Below are 19,186 nucleotides of genomic sequence, written 5' to 3'. Positions count from 1 at the left end.
TGCTGATAAAGAGGAGGGAGGGGCACATTCCCCGAGGTTTCAGTACCCCCTCCGTGGGCGTGAGCGTGGGCCGCGGTCCTGTGTGAACAGCCGCGCTGGGCCTGCTCCTGCCGTGGAGGTGACGGTGGGCGGGTAGGAGCTTTGGAGGCCGAAGGGCAGGCCGCCTGGAGGACGAAACCCTGACCAGCCTGGGAAGGAAGGGACCATGGCTGAGAGCCAAAGCCCGGGCCTGAGGGCTGGCTCTCCGCTGGGCACGGTGCCTGACCATGGTGCCTGGCAATGCGTCCCCTCTCATGCCCCAGCTCTCCGGTCCTCGGACTCGGCTGGGACCGAAGGAGGGAGCTGGTGGCAGAGACCCGCGTCAGTTACCACGGCTACGCCCAGACCAGGGGCCTGCGGGGGACAGAGCCGGCCCTCGGCCTGGATGCGACGGGACGTAGAGAGGAGGCAGACTTCTGGGCAGCGGGGTCTCGGGTGGCACAGTGTGTGCCCGGGCACGGAGGTGTACCTCCGCCTGCCATTTGCGTCCCGGCGTTGCGGCAGCAGGAATGTTCCACCAGGGATTAAGAGCCAAGAAGCCCTTTCTCAAAGTGTGTTCCATGGAACACTGGTCCTGACAGATCGGCTGCCAAAGGGTTCCATGGTCAAATAAGTTTGGGAAACCCTGGATACCCTTTCCCCCCTCGTTAGCATATTAAAGGCCCTGGGAGTTAATGCAGCGGAGACTCTGTATCAATAAGGGGATTTCCCAGACTTCCGTAGCCACGGACCCTTTTCCTCACTGTCCAGTGAGCCTCTCGGGAATCTGTGGGGATCACGTTTGGCCGGAACTTACAGACGTCTGGTTGTGGATTTTTGTGTGTTTTTTTTTGGGGGGGTGGGGGGCAGGAGTTGGAGCCCTTTTTGTTTTCTCTCATGCCTGTCTTGGAGCGGGCGGGGACTGGACTGTGACCTCTAGGGTCACTTCCAAGTCTGTGATTCCCTCCGGGGAGAGTGAGCTGTTACACGTGGGTGGGTGTGTGTGATGAGGGCAGGGCCTAGATAAGCAGAGGGGAAAGTCTGCCGGCCGTGGAGGAGCCGCGAACTCTGAGTCCTGAGGAGGCTTATGCCTCAGTGGGCCCGGGGCTCCGTGGGGGAACCTTTAGCCTTGACCCTCCCTGGTCCCTTCAGCCAGCTCAGGACCACAGGCCCAGCCCCGGGCGCCACCAAGGAGACCAGCCAGGCCCACGGAGCGGCCAGGCCTTGCTCTGCTCCATGGAGCCCTCTTGGGCGGTGGCATCTCAGCATTGCGGGCTCCTCACTGCCCCCTGGGGCGCTGATGCCACGCTGGGTGGGTGGGGCAGCGGCTGTGAGGACTGACTGGGACATGTCTGCCCCATGGCAGTGCCGATGCTCAGTAACCCTTAGCCAGTGTCACCACCGCCTGCCGCCAGCCTGGAGTCCTGCCAGCCAGGCCAGTCTCTGTCAGGTTGTCATCCTCCGGAGGGGTGACCACGGGGGAGGGGTGTGGGGGCTCCGGGCCCCGGACGCCGGGGAGGGTGCAGAGGGAGGTGGGCGCTGTGTGTGGAGAGCCAGTGGTGGAGGCCAGTTCTGCACCCCGAGAAAGCCTGGCAGAGGAGCCGTGACCTAGCCAGAGGCGGCGGAGGCCTGGAGGACAGGGAAACGGTGCACACGCCTGCGTGAGGATGCCCATGTGTGCACGCGTGTGCATGCAGGTCGAGCAGAGAGAGGCAGGAGTTGGGAGGTACCAAGTCACACCATGTGACGGAGGGACGAGTGGGGGACCAGGGACCCCTCAGGGGGTCGGGGTTCAGGAGATGCTCGTTAGAAACTAGCTGTGAGTCGGCCAAGCCAGCCTCCCGGAGTAGGGTGCTGGTGCAAAGAGGGGTTCGCCTGCAGACACAGGGCCCTGCGGGAAACGGAGGCCTCCCCTCCGGGGTGCGAGAGGCCTGGAGGATCTGAATGCTGGGCACAACCCGGCCCCTCTCTGGGGCTCTGCTCCCTCAAACCTGCCTGTGTATGGAGTGTGGGCCTGGACTGGAATGACTGAGGCTCTCCCCTCCCCACCCCACCCCACTCCACCCCACCCCACCTCACCCCACCCCACCCCACCCCTACTCCCACCAGCTGCAAGGAGCGGCTGCCAGCAGGGCGGGGCTCTAGGTGGGAACCCGCTCAAACCCAGGTGCACACGCTGTCCGTGCCCCTCCGGCCCCCCCCCTCCCCGGCCTCCCCGGTCCTCTTCCCGGGTGGACACCCATTTCCGGCCGCTGTGACTGCTGGTGCTAAGGGCTCACAGCTGCCCCTGTGGGAAGTGTCAGTCATACCCTTCCTTTCCCAAGCCCTGCACCTTGGCCCACGAAACCCCGCCTCCTGGCTTCACGGTGGGCGCGAGTCTGTGCGGCCCCCACCTCAAGGGACCCACCTGGAGCAGGGGCGCTGGGACCACACCTGGCCTGGCTCCTGTCTCCGCCCAGTCCTGCTTCTCTCGAGAGCGCTCCCCTCACCCAGGGACAAAGTCCTTGTTGCAGGCTCTGCTTCTAGAAAGCTGGCCAAGACCCCTACTTCCCGCTGTGGGGCCAGCCACGCACCGCCCGGTCACCACTCACCGCCCGGTCACCGCGCACCGCCCGGTCACTGCTCACCGCCCGGTCACCACTCACCGCCCGGGTCACCACTCACCGCCCGGTCACCGCGCACCGCCCGGTCACCACTCACCGCCCGGTCACCACGCACCACCGCTGCCCCTCCGAGCTCCGGGCCCTCTGCGCCGGGCTCCACCTGGCCACGGAGCCGCAGAGGCTCGGCGGCTCCTTATAACCTTAGACTTTGGCTCTTTGCCCTCCGGCCGCACCTCCTGCTTAGACCCAGCGGTGTGAGCTGCCCACGTTTCTGCTCCCCCAGACCCAGGCGGGTGAGAACCCTAGCACAGTGGTTGGCAAACTCATTAGTCCACAGAGCTCATTAGTCCACAGGTATTTTGTGGAAGAGCCACACTCAAGGGGCCAAAGAGCCGCATGTGCTCTCGAGCCACCGTTTGCCAACCACTGGCCTAGCAGGTTGCCTGTGGCAAGTTGGATGCTGGCTATTCAGCCCGTCCACAGAGCGGGCAGGCGGCGAAGGGTGGGGGAGAGTGGGGGGGCGTTGGGGGGTTCTTCCATGAGCAGAGAAGGGCCTTGGGAAAGACCTCATTCACTGTGGACATTTCAAGCACGCACTCAAGTGGGACCCCACTCCCTACCCCCAGCTCGGGTGCTCAGCTCCGCGCCGATGGTGAAATCGGGGAGGGGGATGGGCAGGTCACTCGGCAAGTGATTTTCCGAAAGCCTCACGTGTGGGGTAGGAGGGGGGTGGGGACGCCTCCGGCCCCACTTGGGCTCCGTGCGGAAAGCTGAGGCGGCTGTGCACGTTCCCTTCCCGAAACCAGGCCCAGTGGCATCGCTCGGGAAGAAGCGGGGAGCGCGGCAGGTTCTCTCTCGCTGCCTTTTCTTAGCCACCCACTCAAACCCAGGTGCACGCAAACCGCAAAGCTGGGTCCTCTGTCTCCCACAAGTTCATCCTGAGAGCGCCGGCCCCCTGACACCACCAGCCACCAGGGGGCAGCAGGGCTCCTGAGACCAGGCCTGGCCGCTCCGCTCATCTGGCTGGGGGCTGCGGGCTGGGGCGGCCTCTCCCATATCCTAGGCCTCCCCAGGCCGGCTGGGGCACAGAGGAGAGTGTGTCTCCCCTGGGGTCCCTCCTTCCTGCCGGGAAGGCCTCAGGGTGGCCTCTCCTCACCCAGGTCCCCTCAGGCCCCCTCCCACCCCCTGGACGCTGGTGCCCGCTCAGGCCCCACACCCAGAGCTGGAAGTGTGTCCCCCTGCTGCCACGCCTGCTGCAGGGGGGCTGCCGGCCTGAGGCCCAGGCTGGGCGAGTGGAGGGGACTCCCACCCCAAAGAAAGACCCGGATCCCAGCCAAGCCCACCCCGGCCAGAGGCCCAGCACCCTGGCCCCCGGCCTGCCTCACCCTCTGGGCTCCCCTCGCCCCCTCACCCATGCACCCGCCCCAAACCATTTGCCACCCAGCCCTGGCACAGCACCCAGTCCGCCGCTCAGGACCCACTGAGGGGGGAGGGCACTCCCCTGCCCCCGCCTGGGCTCTCACTGGCCGGGCCCTGATGGGCAGGTCGGCCCGCCCCCGCGGTGCCCTGCCCGGACACATAAAGCTGGCCCGGCCGCTCCGGAGGCACCTGTGCCGGCGCCATGAAGGGGAGCAGCACCCTCCTGCTGGCAGCCGCCGCCCTGCTCTGCACCTGCGGTGAGTGCGCTGCCCGGGGCCTCAGTACATTGGGGGTGGGGGTGGGGGTGGCTAGGAAGCTAGAAACACAGGCGCTGGGCCCTCACCGTGGACGGCGCCCACCTTCCCAGGACCCCAACCCCTCCTCCATCACAGAACAGATGTGGGCAACCACCGGGCCCTGCCAACTCCGTACCCACCCAGCCCAGCCTGACCCTCCCCTTCCAGCCCAGGCCCACCGAGCTCGCACAGAGGGGGGTTTCCACGTCTGGGGCTCAATCCCCCCCCCCCCTCGGCCCCAGACGCACGGCGTGAAGAAAGCTGAGGCTAGGGTGATGGGCGGCTGGCAGGCGGGTGGGTCGGGATGCTGTGGAGGAAGACGGGGTGGGGATGGGGGTGGGGGTGAGGCAGGGTCATTGTGGGGGACGCGGGGCAGGGGAGGCGGAGACCTGAGGTGAGGCGGCACTGCCCCCACGTGCAGGGCTGGCCTTGGAGGAGGAGGACACCGCGTTCTTCATGGACTTCCTGCAAACGCTGCTGGTGGGGGACCCGGAGGAGCTCTACTCGGGGCCCCTGAGCAAGTTCGACGTGAACCCGGCCTGCAGGGAGGCGCTGACCGAGCTCAAGTCCTGCATAGACAACCTGCAGCCCGCGCACAAGGCGGAGCTCATCAAGCTGCTGGTACTGCGGCCGGCCCTTCTCCCCAGCCTGCAGCCACACCCCAGCCTGCTCACTGCCCACACCCCACACACCCCACTTCCCCAGCGGCTAGCAGGGTGCCAGCTGCAGGGTGCCCGAGCCCTCCGCCCCCACAGGGTGGCCTGCGCCCGTTTTCCCAGCGGCTCTCCAGTGACTGTCACTGGGACGACACCCACCCGTGTCTGCCTTGCAGGTGGCTGTGCTGGGCTGAGGACGGCGCCTCGGGACCCGACGTGGCCATGAGCAGCCACGGGACCAGCTACATGAGCAACTGTGGCCACCCCACCCACTGCCACTTCCCAGAGTGATTTTATCTGCGGTCCCCCCCCCCCCCCCCCCCCCCCCCGCTCAATCAATAAACCTGCAGCCCAGGCCCTGGCTCCTGTCTCTGCCCATACTCAGGTTCACACACACACATACACACACACACACACGCAGCTGCTCATACATGGGTTGCACTCATGAAGCATGTACCTGTAAGTGCTCCACACAGACAGCAGATCCCACCCCCCCTCACCCCCAGGGAAATCTAGTCTGAGGCCCGTGAAGGCCGAAGGACCAAGCAAGATGGAAGGCAGGGAGGCCATGGGCAGGAGAAGGCGTGCAGCCGGCGGTGGGGCGGGAACGGGCTTGGCGAGGGGAAGTGGCCAGGCTGGGAGGCCGGCTGGGGGGCCGGCAGGCAGGGAGGGGAGGTGACGGGCTGGGGGCCAGCTGGGGGGGCTAGGGCCAGGCTGGGGGATGGGCGGGCAGCGAGGGGAGGGGGCCGAGCTGGGGGGTGGCGAGGGGAGGTGGCCGGGTTGGGTGGGGCCAGTGGACAGTGAGGGGAGTTGGCCCGGCTGGGGGCCAGCTGTTCTGAGCCAATAAGCACATGGTGAGCACAGGCCCGGGTTCAGGGGGCTGAGAGCAATCAGTCCCTGAAGTTGCCCAAGGGAAGGGTCTGGCAGACACCCCACTGGAGCCCCAGGAGGACCTGAGGGATGAAGGCAGGCCCCGGGGATGGGGGTGAGGACCCCGAGGGGCTGCTGGCCAGCAGAGCTCCAGCACAGAGCTCCCTGCAGCCCTTGCGCACCCTGCAGCACAGCCACCTCACGGGGGACCCCAGCCCCCCTGCCTGCGCCCGCTCAGCGAGTGCTCCTTGGCGGGGAGCACCGCCCGGCTGGGCGGGCGGGCGGGGTTCCTGTAACAGAAGCCATTGTCTGCATCACAGAGCCGCCATCAGAACCCGCCATCCCACAGAGCCACATTCTAGAGCTCGGGGCCCCCCCGACTCTCAAAGCCCCGGGTGGGAGAGGCGGAAGCCTCCCTCCACATGTCCCTCTTTCGGGACCTCCCTGACGCGGAGCGCGATGCAGCGGAACCGCCTCTGAGGCGGCGCCGTCCATAGGTTCTCTGAGCGCCGCGCCTGGCCCAGGTGAGGGCCTCCGGGGCCGGCTCCCCCAGCCCAGCCTCCGCCAGGAGCCCCCTCACCCTGCCCGGCGGCCGGCACGCCCAGCCCCCTGTGAGCTGTGAGAGGGAGGAGGCTGGCCAGACCCTGGAGCAGGGAGGGTGGCGGGGAGGCCTGAGGTGTCCCCGAGCTGCTGGCTGCCCTGGGCCCCGAGGCAGAGCAAACCCAGAAGCGTCCACTGTCCCAGGCACGGGCCCCGGCCCCGCCCTGCTGAGGATTGGGGGGGGGCTGCAGTCGCCCATCGTGGGGCACAGCAGGCACGGGGCGCGGCCTCCCAGCTGTGCTCTCCCTCCCCGGACAGAGCCGGCCATGATGACGGAAGAAGTATGGGTGGGAAGCTGGCGGCCCCATCGTCCCCGGGGGCCCATCATGGCCCTCTACAGCAGCCCCGGCCCCAAGTACCTGATTCCACCCACCACAGGCAGGTGCTGGGCCCGGGAGGGGTGGGAGCACCAGCCGGTGTGGGGTGGGCCTGGGGAGGGATGGAAGGGATGGGGAAGGGCCTGGGGAGAAATGGGGAGGGTCTGGGGCTCCCCCTGACTCCCAGCATCAACCCCTCTGGGTTGGTAGGGTGGGGGCTGGGTGGGCTCCAGGCACTCAGCGTCCCCACCCACAGGCTTCGTGAAGCACACGCCCACCAAGCTGCGTGCACCCGCCTACAGCTTCCGCGGGGCCCCCCTGCTCCTGGCCGAGAACTGCTCCCCGGGGCCTCGCTACAGCGTGAACCCCAAGGTACTGAGGACTGGCAAGGACCTCGGCCCCGCCTTCTCCATCCTGGGGCGCTACCACACCAAGACCACGATATCCCCTGGCCCCGGTGAGTGACAGGGGCCCAGGCCAGTCCAGCCCTGCAGCAGCCACTGCACCTGGAGCCGGAGCCGGAACTGGAGCTGGAGCCGGAGCCGGGGAGGGAGGGAGCACCCCGTCCTGGCAGTCTGTGTGCCTTCTCCTCGGAGCTGCTGCTGACCCCTGGGCAGCCCTGACCGCCTGGCCCAGCGCTGACCCGGGCCTCCTGGGCCCCTGCCCCACCGCCAAGCCCCCTTTGCACTCGGGACACCTGTCACCATCCGTGTGGGGGCCCGAGGGCCCAGCGCCTACAAGGTCAGGGGTCATCCTGGCTCTCCCAACACCCCCTGCTCCTGTCCCCCCACAGGCGACTACTTTCCAGAGAAATCTACCAAGTATGTGTTCGACTCGGCGCCCAGCCACTCCATTTCTGCCCGGACCAGGACCTTCCGCGTGGACAGCACCCCAGGTCCGGCCGAGAGGGTGGCGGCCCAGTGGGGAGGGAGGTGGGCAGTCCAGGGCGGAGGCAGCAGAGACTCAGCACGGCGCGCCCCCCTCCCCCAGGCCCTGCCGCCTACATGCTGCCCATGATGATGGGGCCCCAAACGGTTGGCAAGGCCTCCCAGCCCTCCTACTCCATCAAGGGCCGCAGCAAGCTGGGCAGCTTCAGCGACGACCTGCATAAGGCAAGGGGTGCCCGGGGGCCGTCTGACCCTCCCCCAGGACCCAGGACCCCCCTGACCCCACCCTCCTGAGGTGCCTCATCTCTGCATCCCCGGGGCATTGGCCACGGCCACCAGCCTGGGCTGCCTTCAAGGGCAGAGGAGGGCTGAGCAGCCAGGGAGTCTCGGGGGCCGTGGAGGGGGCAGGCAGCGGCAGGAGACGGGGAGGGCACTGAGCTGTGAGGCATTGAGGCCCTGCTTCCAGCCCAGCCACCGGACAGGTCCCAGCGGGAAGCGGCCTCTCATGCTCACAGAGGGGATGAGCCAGGGCTGCCACAAGCTGGGGGTCACTGCCACCATGAGACTGAAATGGGGGGGGGGGAAGAAGGGGGAAGGAGACGGGGGAAAGGGGGAGGCAGGGGGACCCACAGCACTGGGGTTTCACCGCCACGGGGAACTGGGGTTTCACCGCTGCGGAGACAGGAGGGCCCCTGACCCACATGCACAGTGATCGAGGCCAGAAGCCCCCCAGCACTGGCCCTGGCCCTCTGGGGCGCCTGCCTTGGCAGCCAAGCCTGTCTGAGCCTCTCGCCTCCCAGACCCCAGGTCCTGCGGCCTACCACCAGACCGATGTGCAGGTGACCAAGTTCAAGGCTCCGCAGTACACCATTGCGGCCCGAGTGATGCCCCCGGGGGACAAGACCCTCAAGCCAGGACCAGGAGCCCACAGCCCTGAGAAGGTCTGGGCGGCCGAGGGGTGCAGGGAAGTGGGGGGCAGGAGACCCAGACCAGACTGGCTGAGGCGGGAGATGGGCCTGTGGGGTGGGGGCTGGGGTGCCGGCCCCTCACAGCTCCTCCTCCCCCAGGTGACAGTGACCAAGCCCTGCGCCCCCATCGTCACCTTCGGCATCAAACATTCCGACTACATGACCCCCCTGATCCTGCAGGTGGACTAGCCCGGGAGGGCAGGGGTTGGGAGAACCCACGCACCCGTCTGGCCCGCGGTGTGAAGCATGCTTGTTTGGACAATTATGACATTTTTCTATGCATCCCCCTTTGCTAATTGTGTGCCCACATATATAATAAATCATGGACTTCTTATGGACTTGTCTTGGGGTAGGGGCAGGCTGCGGTCTGGGCAGACAGGAGGGCTGGGGGCACCCCTGCGCCTCTCCCGCGTACCCTCCCCACCCTGGAGAAGGGGTCTGTTCCGTCCCTCAAATCTGCAGCGACCTCCCCGAAATGCTGCTTGGCGGCTTCTGGGCCGGGCCACAGCACACGGACACACACCTGCCTGGACACCCCATCCCACCTTGCTCCCCTCAGCAACAGCACCAGGTTGTCGGGCACAGCAGCTGGGTAGCTGGTCCATCAGACCCTCTGCTCACCCAGCGCTGCCCTGCAGCTGTGGGACCAACCCCCCACCCGGGGACGCAGCCGGCCTGTGTCCAGGTGAGGCCCTGGCATCCTGGAGCAGACGGCCTGTCCTGTCCCAGCCGCTGTGGGGCATAGGTTACTTTGATTTTTAGAAATTATATTCTTAGCGACTTCACAGAGGGAGAGGAAGAGAGATATCAATGATAATCACTGCCCAGTTGCCTCCTGCACGCCCCCACTGGGGATCCAGCCCACAACCCGGGCACGTGGCCTGATCAGGAATCACCTACCTCCTGGTTCACCGTCCAACACTCAACCACTGAGCTATACAGCTGGGCTCACTGCGATTTGAGTGACTACACTCCTGGTTTTTCTCAGACCTCACAGGAGGATGTTATTAACTTCAGAGGGAGAAACCTCACCAGCTGTCTTCTGTTTGCATGCTGACTGGGAACCGAACCCGTGACCTCTGGGTGTATAGGGTTACACTCCAAGCCACCAAGCAATCGGGCCTTGGCTGAGTGATTTGGCAGGGTGCCATGTCGCCTCTGGACAGGGCAGGGGTCAAGCTCACTGGCTCCTAAGAGGCGAGACAGCCTTGCCCCGGGCTGTGTTCCAGATCCCTGGGCAGAGCATGTGTCTGAGGGAGGCCAGGGGCCTGGGAGCATCCCAGGGGAAGCTGTGGTCCAGCCCTAAGTGCCTACAGTGTACGAGGTCAGTCCACAGCGCCCTCTCAAGCCCGGGAAACGAGGCTGTTCACTCCACATTTTTATTGTCTTGTCCTGCAGTTGTGGGGGGAGCCTGGCAGTTCGTCCTTATGTGACACCGGCTGCTCTCAGGGCTGTGTTGGCACCCCCAACCCAAACACAGCGTTAGGTGCTGTGCACACAGCACACCCGCAAGCCACCTACATGGAACCCACCCTCACACAAGAACAAGAAGTCCAGGCCCCAGGGTGGCTGAAGCTGTGAGGGGCCCAGGAGCACGGGCTCAGTGTCTGCAGGGCCAGGAGGAGGCCGGGCAGGCAGCGTGGTGACGTGCACAAGCCCCCACGAGGGATCACTGGAAAGGAGCAGCAGCTGAGCCAGAGCCGCGGCGCCTGGGGTCTCAGGCAGGACCACAGGGCTGGGCCATCACGAGGGGAAGCTGCCCGAGACAGAGGGGGTTCGAGAGCATGCACTGGAGGGTACAGAAGGCAGAACAGAGCCCCTGGGAACCCCCTCCCTGGAGGCTGAGGGGCCCAGCCAGATGCGCTGGAGAAGAGGACACTATGGTGACCGGGAGGACAGGCTAGGCCTGCTGGGGGAGGGGAGGAGCAGCGGAAGGCAGGTGTAAAGGCTGGAGATCAGAGCAGGGCAGGAGCCAACAGGCCCCGTGGGGTGACTGTGCAGGCAGGTGGACAGTGGCCAGCAGTCTGCCGGCAGTAATGGGAGTGACCGGAAGGCAGAGGCGGGGACAACAGCAGGGAAGGACAGAGCCAATAACTGGTTCTATGTGAGGCAGGGCACTGGGATCTTCCTGGAGAAGCCGCGGGCCTGGCCAGGCTGGAGTTTGGTTTGTGTGGACACAGGGCCAGCTGGGGCCCAGGGACAGGCCGTCAGGGGGACGAGGGCTGGCTCAGAGCTCCCTCACAGCATGGGGAAAGCCCTGGGGGAGGAAGGGCTGGCTTGGTGGTGAGGCAATTACCCAGGGACCTTTAAGAAATAACACAGGTCCTAGGAAGCCCTCGATCACGTGTACACACTCATGTCCACACATGCACACGCTGCTCGACTCCGAATTGCCAAAGGGCCCTGCTTCTAGAGCCCTGATCTCCAGGAAACGCATCTTGGGTGGGTCCTCAATCCTGAGAAAATGTGGGTTCTACTCTTGGATACATGGCTAAGAGATCCAGAAGGCTTGGGCCTGGGGTGCAGGGCTCCCAGCTAGGACTGCATTCCACTTCTTCATCCACACCAACTGCTCTTCCCCCAGCCTGGGGACTGGAGGGCAGGCCGAGGTCGAGGTTCAGGCCGAGCGGGGGCCCTCGGCACCGCCACCACCCCCCACCGTGCTCGGCAGCCTGGGCAGCAGGAAATACCACCCTGGCTGGAGCCCACGTGGGGAAGATGGTGCTGATATGAGGTTTGCAGCCTCACCTGTTTCCCACGTCAGATCCAGCCCTGAGAGAGCAGACGCGGCCTTTCCCAGGCAAGGCGGGGGCAGAGGAGCCTTGAGATGTCGGAGCCGAGGGCTGGGGAAGGGCTGCGGGCCTTAGTCAGCCACGTCCAGGGCTCCCGGCTGCTCTGCTCCCATGAGGCTGCCAGTGCCGCGAGCACCGAGGGCCCCTGCACCAGCCACACAGCTCAGATCGGAGGCAGCGGTCTCCCAGCCACACGGGAGGAGATCTAAGCCATGGTCACCGTTTCAAAGCAGTATTTGGTAGCAGGTCCTCTGCAGCCAGACACCAGGCAGGGGACCCTGGTTGCCCCGGGCACCCGCACCACCAGCTGGGCTGGCTCACGTCCTTGCTCTGGACAGGAGGTAGGAGAGGATGAAGAAGACCACGATCAGGCCCCCGGCCACGCCACACAGCAGCTTCCGGTTGTCTCGCCCAGACCGCGCCATCGTGGAGAAGCGCTTCACGCTGCCCGTGAGCAGGCCTGTTGTGCTCATGAAGTCCGAGCCCTGAGGGGGAACAGGGCCCAGTCACACAGGTAGAGCCCCCAGCCCCCAGGGCTGCCCAGCGGCAGAGAGCAGGGCTGACCCTTACCATGCCATCCAGGTACCGGTTCTGGTCCTCCGTGTCCCTGTCAATGTCCAGGGCCAGCTGGTGAGGACAGAGGGAGCAGCGTCAGGCCAGGGCACGCCCACTGCACAGGACCTGACCTCCCACAAGACCGACAGACCCGGCTACCACCAGGGTCAGGTCCAGGTGCCCATGAAACCCTTCAAGGCCTCTCCCCGCTCTGGCCCCCACTCCAGGGGACCACCACTGACCGATTTGAGCCGGGTGACCTTGGAGGCCAGGCTGTCAGCCATCCGCATGTTCTCATGGTCTAGAATCTCCTCCACGGCCCCGGAGCTCTGAGCTGCAGGAAGAGAGAGGCTGAGGGGGCACGCCCACGGCCCTGGCACCCTGCCTGGCGGCCCTGTGTAGCCTCAGAGCTTCGCTACAATCCCATCTGTCCAGGTCTGACGACTGGGGGGGCCTGTGCCCGCTCCTGTGGGTTGAACAGGTCCGGCCCTAGCCCAGGTCCTGGTGCCTGGACTTCACACCCGGGAAAGGTGGCGTGAGCACCTGTCAGGGGAGCACCTGTCCCACCTACACGTCCAGGCCAGGGTAGGCAGGCACCCCCCAGTGTACAAGCCCAAACATCCGACGCAGAGGTCTGTGCCCGCTCCACGGGCACCACCCTCCGTGGGCGTGGGTCTGGTTCTGGGTGCACAGTAACCGCCTGTGTGGGGTAGGAAGGCAAGAGGCGCGCCAGGGCCAGCGGGAGGGCCTCTGCAGGGACCACCTGTGAATTGATCCTGAAGAAACTAAGAGTAACAGGGAGGAAATCACTCAGAGATGCCCCCCAACAACAAAGGGGGACGAAGTCTGTCTGAGGGCAAGGCCTCGGTGCCTGCCCCGCAGCCCACGCAGGGCCCCGGATGAGCACGGCGCCTCAAACGCCTCAGCGTGACCCAGCTGCGGGGGCGCGGCCAGGAACCGTCCATGTGTCCACGCCCCAGGGAGGCGTGTGCGCGTCCTGCTGCCACTCACGGTCACGAACCCACTCTGGTCAAGGCAGCTCAGCGACATCCCACTGCGCAGGTGCGAACAGGGTTCCCGGAGGAAATGGGTGCCCGGACCCCATTCGCTATGAGGCCGGCTTCGGCCCTCCCAGCACGCCGCCTCCGGGGCCCCGAGCAGAGGGCCAGGCCCGGCCCCGCCCGCCCCCCAGGCCCCCCGCGAGGCCACCCAGGGCCGCTCTGGACCGTGGCGTCCGTCTGGCTGACCCGCGCCACCGGCCCCGCTCCCCGCACTCACCGCGAGTCCAGTCCGCCATCGCGCCGCCCGGCCTGCACCTGGTCCCGACCCCGACCCCAACCCGACCCCGACCCGCCGCTGCCTCCCGCGACGTGGCACCGTCACGCGAGTGCGCTTCCGGCACGCCCCTTCCGGCCCCGACGTCAACTTCCGCCCGAAGGGGGGGCGGCGCCGGGAAAGGAAGTGACCAGACGAGGAGGGCGGTGCGCGCCTGCGCTCAGCGGGGGAGGGGGGGGTATGATGGGGGTGGGGGGGGGGTGCTCAGTGCGCCTGCGCTCAGCTTGGGGGGGGTGTGCTCAGTGCGGGCCTTGGGGCCGGCACGACCGACGCACGACAAGAGGCGGGGCTGGTGCTTGTTGTGCGGTGGGGCACTGGCTGTGTCGTGACCCCTCGGCCCACCCGTCGGAACGGGACGTTCTATCGCCTCTGTCCGTCCAGAGGGTGGACTGCACAGGCCTGTGTCCTCCCCAACGCGGTCTGCCTCCACGCTGCCCCCCCCCCCCTCTCGGCCAGGCTGCCACGCCCTCCGCCCACCCTCTGAGCCCGCGCGGGGCCGGCCCGCAACCCCCGGAGCAGTCACACTGTCCAGCCCAAGAGCGACTCCGGCCCCGAGTCACAGTCACGGAGTCTGATCTTGAGGCCCCGGGCGGACCCCACGGCAAAGCTTTCCGCTCCCACGTCTCCCCACCTTAGGGTGCGCGCACGCCCCGCCCCCGCAGCCCAGGCGCCGCCCCGCGGCGCCGCGCCCGCGGGACCTGGGCGGGGCGGGCGGACTGGGGCCCGGAACCGCGGAGCCAGCCCCTCCCGCCTTCCCGGCTCCGGCTGCCCCGGCTGTCATGGAGCCCCGAGCGGTTGCGGATGCCCTGGAGACGGAGGAGGAGGACGTGGTCATGGAGGCTCTGCGCGTGTACAACCGCGAGGTGAGCGGGCCGTGGACGTGGGACGTGCGAGGCGGAGAGGACAGGGTGGGGCTCGCGCGTGATCGGCGGAATGCGGGAGTGGGACTGGGAGCGTGCGCGGCGGACGTGCGGACGTGCGGGGCTGCGGGGCGAGGCCGCTGCGCACCTGGCGCAGGTGTGTGAGGTGGCGCCCCACCTCCGAGCGGTGCCTGCGGCCTGTGCCCTGAGCCGCCATCCCTCCGCAGAACTCCCAGAGCTTCACGTTCGATGCTGCCCAGCAGGCGGACAGGCAGGTGCGTGCTGACCGCGAGGCGGGGGTGGGGTGGGGGTGGGGGGAACAGGCCGGGCGGCTCCCGGGGGTGGGGAGGGCTTGGTGGAGCCGCTGTCCTCTCCCCGCAGAGACTGGCGGAGCTGCTGGTTTCGGTCATGGAGCAGGGCTTGCCTCCCTCCCGCCGGGCCACCTGGCTGCAGAGCATCCGCATCCTGTCCAGGGACCGCAGCTGCCTGGACGCCTTCACCGGCCGCCAGAGCCTGCAGGCCCTTGCGGGCTATGCCGGCGTCTCCGAGGGGACGACCCCCGGGCCCCTGGACATGGACGTTGTCCTCGAGTCCCTCAAGTGCCTGTGCAACCTGGTGCTCAGCAGCCCCCAGGCACAGGCGCTGGCGGCAGAGGCGCGCCTGGTGGTGAGGCTCGCCCAGCGCGTGGGGCTGCACGGGGAGAGCGGCTTCCCCCAGGAGGTCCAGCTCTTTGACCTGCGCCTCCTGTTCTTGCTCACGGCCCTGCGGCCGGAGGTGCGCCGGCAGCTGTTCCAGGAGCTGCAGGGCGTGCCCCTGCTCACGGAGGCCCTGCAGCGGACCCTGGGGGTGACCCCGGGACAGAGCCCCCCAGAGCGCCTTCCTCCCCAGCAGACCGAGCGGGCCATGGAGGCTCTCAAGGTGCTCTTCAACATCACTTTCGACTCCGTCCGGAGGGAAGTGGACGAGGTGAGGGCTGTCCCGCACCCGTGGCTGGTGCCTCCTGGGCCTGCCTCGCTGAGGGGCACCCTATTGTGTCGGGCATCAGGCTGGGACAGGACGCTCAAGGGGGTGTCCGTTCTGGGCATCGGCAGCAAGGGAGGGTCCTGAGGGCGGTGGAGGCTGGGTGGTGAGAGACTGAGGGCAACTTCCCTACACAGTGTGGTGTCATCCAAGGGACCCGTTGCCATTCCTAATTGGGGGAGGGGGGGCATCAAAGGAGACGGGTAGTCAGCAGGCGGGGCCCAGGCAGCAGGACTTGCTGGCGGCAGGGGACAGGTTGGCTCTGCCACAGGAGCCCTTCTCTCTGTCAGGACGACGCTGCTCTGTACCGGCGCCTGGGGACTCTGCTGCGGCACTGTGTGATGGCGGCTGCGGGGGACCGCACGGAGGAGCTCCACGGGTGAGCGCCCACATCCCTCTGGGTGGGACCAGCATCAGGTGTTGCCAGAGCGCTGGGCCAGGAGCCGGGGGAGGGGCGGACGGGGCAGGGCGGGCAGCGGAAGGCAGGTGTCTGAGGGCTGTGCTTACTCGCCCCTTTTCTCCGTGACCAGAGCTCAGGCAGGTGTGGCTTTCTGGAGATCGCCTGGGGTGCCTCAGCCCAAACTGGGTGGCAGGCGGGGCGCCCTTCCCACCCCGAGCGCTCCCCTGAGACCAGTCCCCCTTCAGCTCCGGCCCGTGTCGCTCCTTAGTCCCCTGGTTGCTGGCTGGTGTCACATGTAGCCCCAGCGGCTGCACCGAGAGCTGAGCTGCTGGACTTACCCACTCCCCTCCCTCTGTCCCCAGCCACGCAGTGAACCTGCTGGGGAACCTGCCCGTCAAGTGTCTGGATGTCCTGCTGGCCCTGGAGCCGCGCAAAGGCTCCCTGGAGTTCCTGGGCGTGAACATGGACGTGATGGGCTCCCTCCTCGGCTTCCTGGAGAAGCGCCTGCTCCAGGTGGGCGGGGACCTGCCTGCGGGCTGCCCGGGGCCTGCTTCCCGCTGGCTGGGGAGGTCGGTGCGGGGCCCTTGTGCTCTCGAGTCTGAGGGGCCGGGCCTCGGGCTCAGTGTCACTGTGCACAGACTTCCCTTGGGGACCAGCACCAGCTGTCCCTGACCCACAGGAACCCCGTGCCAGAGGCTCCTGAGGCCTCAGCTGCCCGACACCGGCCGGCGGGCTCTCACCGGCCCCCTGGGAGCCACCAGGAGCTGTGGGGCCGCAGAGCCAGACAGAGGGTCAGTGGGTCCCTCGGAATCCACGTCACCCACGTGCACGGAGAGCTGGGTCACACACCTGGCATTGGACATGGCCGTGACACCTGTCCCTGTCGCTATCGCTGCTGGTGTTGGGGTCCAGGGAGGTACCCAGGCAGCGGTGCGGGGGCTGTGGGGGCTCCCTGCAGAGTAGGGGGTTTGTTCTTGCTCCCTGGCCACCATCTTCTGAGGGCGACTTGGGGCCAGTGGTGTCCTAACAGCGTGAAAGTTGTTTCCCCACAACCTGGCTTGTGGGCGAGGTGGTTGGACTCAGAGAGCCGAGCCACAGAGCACACGTGAGGCCCGGGAGTTCCACCCAGGCTCTCGGAGCGGGCACCCTCCCGAGCGCCTCCTGCCAGGCCGTGTGGTGCGGGTGGCCCGGCCTGGCGTCGGGCACCGCCTCACCGCCGCTCCTCTGCAGACGCACCGGCTGAAGGAGGGCGTGGCCCCCGTGCTGAGCGTGCTGACCGAGTGTGCCCGCCTGCACCGCCCCGCCCGCAAGTTCCTGAAGGCCCAGGTATGGCAGGGGCCGGGCGGCCCTGGTCCCCCCGCCCTGCGGGCCAGGCTGACGGCTGTGCCCCCAGGTGCTGCCGCCGCTGAGGGACGTGAAGACGCGGCCCGAGGTGGGGGAGCTGCTGCGGAACAAGCTGGTCCGCCTCATGACGCACCTGGACACGGACGTGAAGAGGGTGGCCGCCGAGTTCCTGTTCGTCCTGTGCTCGGAGAGCGGTGAGTGTGGCGGCGCCCTGCCCCCAGCCCCCTGCCCCCTGCCCCCTGCCCCGTGTGCACGCTGACCCTGCCCGCCTCTGCCTCCGCAGTGCCCCGCTTCATCAAGTACACGGGCTACGGGAACGCCGCCGGCCTCCTGGCCGCCCGGGGCCTCATGGCCGGGGGCCGGCCTGAGGGCCAGTACTCGGAGGACGAGGACACGGACACAGAGGAGTACAAGGAGGCCAAGGCCAGGTGTGTCTGCGCACCCTCTGGCTCCCCACCATCTGGGCCCTGGGGGCGGGGATGGGGTGGACTCTGAGCCCGGCCCTGTCCCTGGGTAACACGGGTCCTGACGCCCAGTGTTTCGCTGAGAACAGAGGAAAGGGGCCGGGCATCTGAGGGACCAGCAGCCTCCGGGCCTGGGACTCAGTGCATCCCCCATGCCCCCTCCCCGGAAGCAGCATCAACCCGGTGACCGGGAGGGTGGAGGAGAAGCCACCCAACCCCATGGAGGGCATGACGGAGGAGCAGAAGGAGCACGAGGCCATGAAGCTGGTGACCATGTTCGACCGGCTCTCCAGGTGCGGTCCAAGCGGGGGTCCTGCAGGAGGGCCACATCCTGTCCCGAGGCAGGAGGTGGGGCCAGGGGCGGGGCCAGGGGCGGCCTAGGGTCCTGGTGAGTCTGTGTTACTCGTGTTTGCAATCACCTATATGGATCAGTGATTAGAGTTGCGGTCAACATTGTCGTCTTCTTTATATGTTTTTATTGACTTTAGAGAAAAAGGGAGAGGGAGAGAGAAACATCAACAATCAAAGAGAATCATCGATCGGCTGCCTCCCGCAGGCCCCACACTGGGGATGGAACCCTCAACCTGGGCACCTGCCCTTGACTGGAATCGAACCCAGGACCCTTCAGTTCGTAGACCGACGCTCTACTGAGCCACACGGGCCAGGCGCATTATGTCCTTTTTACAGATGACGGAAACCGAGGCCCAGGAAAACTAAGCCTGCCTCAGGCGTCCAGGCCACTGGCAGCAGTGAGGGTTTGGGCCTGGCTGGCTGTGAGCGGGCAGCCTGGGGGGCGAAGGCGCCACCGGGGCAGGACGCCCGCCCACCACCCCTCTCCCTGCAGGCACCGCGTCATCCAGCCCATGGGGGTGAGTCCCCGGGGCCAGCTCACCACCCTGCAGGACGCCGTGTGCGAGAGCATGGAGGGCCAGCTCTCCTCGGACGCAGACTCGGACCCCGACTGAGGGCGGCCACCCCGCCCCGTCAGAGCCGGTGCTGCTGCCAGCCGTGTCCTCGGGCCCCCCTCTCGACACTCCCTCAGTCTTGTTCCCGCCTCTCCTCTCTGGGACCGGGAGGCCTTGTCCTGCTGTCACCGGCTCCCACAGGTGACGTGGCCTCGTGAGCCAGGAGTGGGTGTGTGGCGGCTGCTCCGAGGGCGGCCGGAAGGAAGCCCAGAGCCAGGCGGTCGGGCAGGTGCTGCCTTTGAGAGGGGGAAGAACCTGCTAGAACACGTGCTGATGTCAGGAGCACTCCAAGGGCTGTGTGTCCCCGTCCCCATGGAGCACCTCCGGGTCCTGGCTCAGCGGCCTCGGCTGTCGACGGCGCCGAGCTCCCACGGTTTTACAGCTGACTCTGTCCACCCCTGGCGTGGTTCACACACAGGAGGACCCTGCTTGGGAGCCGGTACTCTGTTCCCTACCATGTCCCCCAAGCGTCACAGGAACATCCCGGAGTTTCGGGCAAGAGTGTGTGTGTGTGTGTGAACGTGTGTCAAACTCCCAGTAAAGGCGCGTTAAAGAGAAAGAAGCTAGTCTTGTTCTTTCCATAATTGAACTCTTTTCCAAGGCTGATGTGCAAGTCTTTTTTTTTTTTTTTTTTTTTTTTAATGTATTACTGATTTCAGAGAGGGAGGGGGAGAGAGAGAAACATCAATGATGAGAGAGAATCGTGGATTGGCTGCTCCTTACTGGGGACTGAGCCCACAACCTGGGCATGTGCCCTGACCGGGAGGGAACCGAACCTGGGACCCTTCAGTCCACAGACGGACACTCTATCCACTGA

The 19,186-nt window shown here is 66.8% G+C and overlaps 4 protein-coding genes across 4 annotated transcripts; 3 read left to right on the top strand and 1 right to left on the bottom strand.

Moving 5' to 3' along the window:
• Positions 1 to 4,213: 4,213 nt before the first annotated feature.
• On the top strand, positions 4,214 to 5,272 carry SCGB1C1 (secretoglobin family 1C member 1). Its single transcript, XM_084895722.1, has 3 exons — positions 4,214 to 4,297; positions 4,758 to 4,957; positions 5,169 to 5,272. The coding sequence occupies exons 1-3, from the start codon at positions 4,243 to 4,245 to the stop codon at positions 5,184 to 5,186; spliced, it is 273 nt and encodes a 90-aa protein (XP_084751848.1). The 5' UTR covers positions 4,214 to 4,242; the 3' UTR covers positions 5,187 to 5,272.
• A 1,456-nt stretch (positions 5,273 to 6,728) lies between these two features.
• Positions 6,729 to 9,071, top strand: CIMAP1A (ciliary microtubule associated protein 1A; the record flags this gene model as incomplete). Its single annotated transcript, XM_084895355.1, has 6 exons — positions 6,729 to 6,840; positions 7,036 to 7,236; positions 7,573 to 7,674; positions 7,770 to 7,891; positions 8,467 to 8,607; positions 8,734 to 9,071. The coding sequence occupies 6 exons, from the start codon at positions 6,729 to 6,731 to the stop codon at positions 8,821 to 8,823; spliced, it is 768 nt and encodes a 255-aa protein (XP_084751481.1). The 3' UTR covers positions 8,824 to 9,071.
• A 926-nt stretch (positions 9,072 to 9,997) lies between these two features.
• BET1L (Bet1 golgi vesicular membrane trafficking protein like) lies at positions 9,998 to 13,407 on the bottom strand. Its single transcript, XM_084893530.1, has 4 exons — positions 13,260 to 13,407; positions 12,224 to 12,315; positions 11,997 to 12,053; positions 9,998 to 11,911 (listed from the first exon to the last, which is right to left on the bottom strand). The coding sequence occupies exons 1-4, from the start codon at positions 13,276 to 13,278 to the stop codon at positions 11,744 to 11,746; spliced, it is 336 nt and encodes a 111-aa protein (XP_084749656.1). The 5' UTR covers positions 13,279 to 13,407; the 3' UTR covers positions 9,998 to 11,743.
• A 577-nt stretch (positions 13,408 to 13,984) lies between these two features.
• RIC8A (RIC8 guanine nucleotide exchange factor A) lies at positions 13,985 to 18,925 on the top strand. Its single transcript, XM_084896031.1, has 10 exons — positions 13,985 to 14,179; positions 14,404 to 14,451; positions 14,558 to 15,142; positions 15,487 to 15,575; positions 15,959 to 16,109; positions 16,827 to 16,922; positions 16,990 to 17,134; positions 17,224 to 17,368; positions 17,578 to 17,697; positions 18,249 to 18,925. The coding sequence occupies exons 1-10, from the start codon at positions 14,096 to 14,098 to the stop codon at positions 18,367 to 18,369; spliced, it is 1,584 nt and encodes a 527-aa protein (XP_084752157.1). The 5' UTR covers positions 13,985 to 14,095; the 3' UTR covers positions 18,370 to 18,925.
• The last annotated feature ends 261 nt before the right edge of the window (positions 18,926 to 19,186 follow it).

This window comes from Pipistrellus hanaki (assembly GCF_964339955.1).
Source record: "Pipistrellus hanaki genome assembly, chromosome: 9".
NCBI classification, from domain to species: Eukaryota; Metazoa; Chordata; class Mammalia; order Chiroptera; family Vespertilionidae; genus Pipistrellus; species Pipistrellus hanaki.
This window is presented reverse-complemented; position numbering and strand designations above follow the sequence as displayed.

Coding starts and splice junctions, on each gene's coding strand:
- BET1L (XM_084893530.1), bottom strand. Junction 12,054..12,223: donor AGGTCACCCGGCTCAAATCG/GTCAGTGGTGGT, acceptor TGTCCTCACCAG/CTGGCCCTGGACATTGACAG. Junction 11,912..11,996: donor ACCGGTACCTGGATGGCATG/GTAAGGGTCAGC, acceptor GTTCCCCCTCAG/GGCTCGGACTTCATGAGCAC.
- SCGB1C1 (XM_084895722.1), top strand. CDS start 4,243: ATGAAGGGGAGCAGCACCCTCCTGCTGGCAGCCGCCGCCCTGCTCTGC. Junction 4,298..4,757: donor CGCCCTGCTCTGCACCTGCG/GTGAGTGCGCTG, acceptor CCCCACGTGCAG/GGCTGGCCTTGGAGGAGGAG.
- RIC8A (XM_084896031.1), top strand. CDS start 14,096: ATGGAGCCCCGAGCGGTTGCGGATGCCCTGGAGACGGAGGAGGAGGAC. Junction 14,180..14,403: donor TGCGCGTGTACAACCGCGAG/GTGAGCGGGCCG, acceptor ATCCCTCCGCAG/AACTCCCAGAGCTTCACGTT. Junction 15,576..15,958: donor CGCACGGAGGAGCTCCACGG/GTGAGCGCCCAC, acceptor CTCTGTCCCCAG/CCACGCAGTGAACCTGCTGG.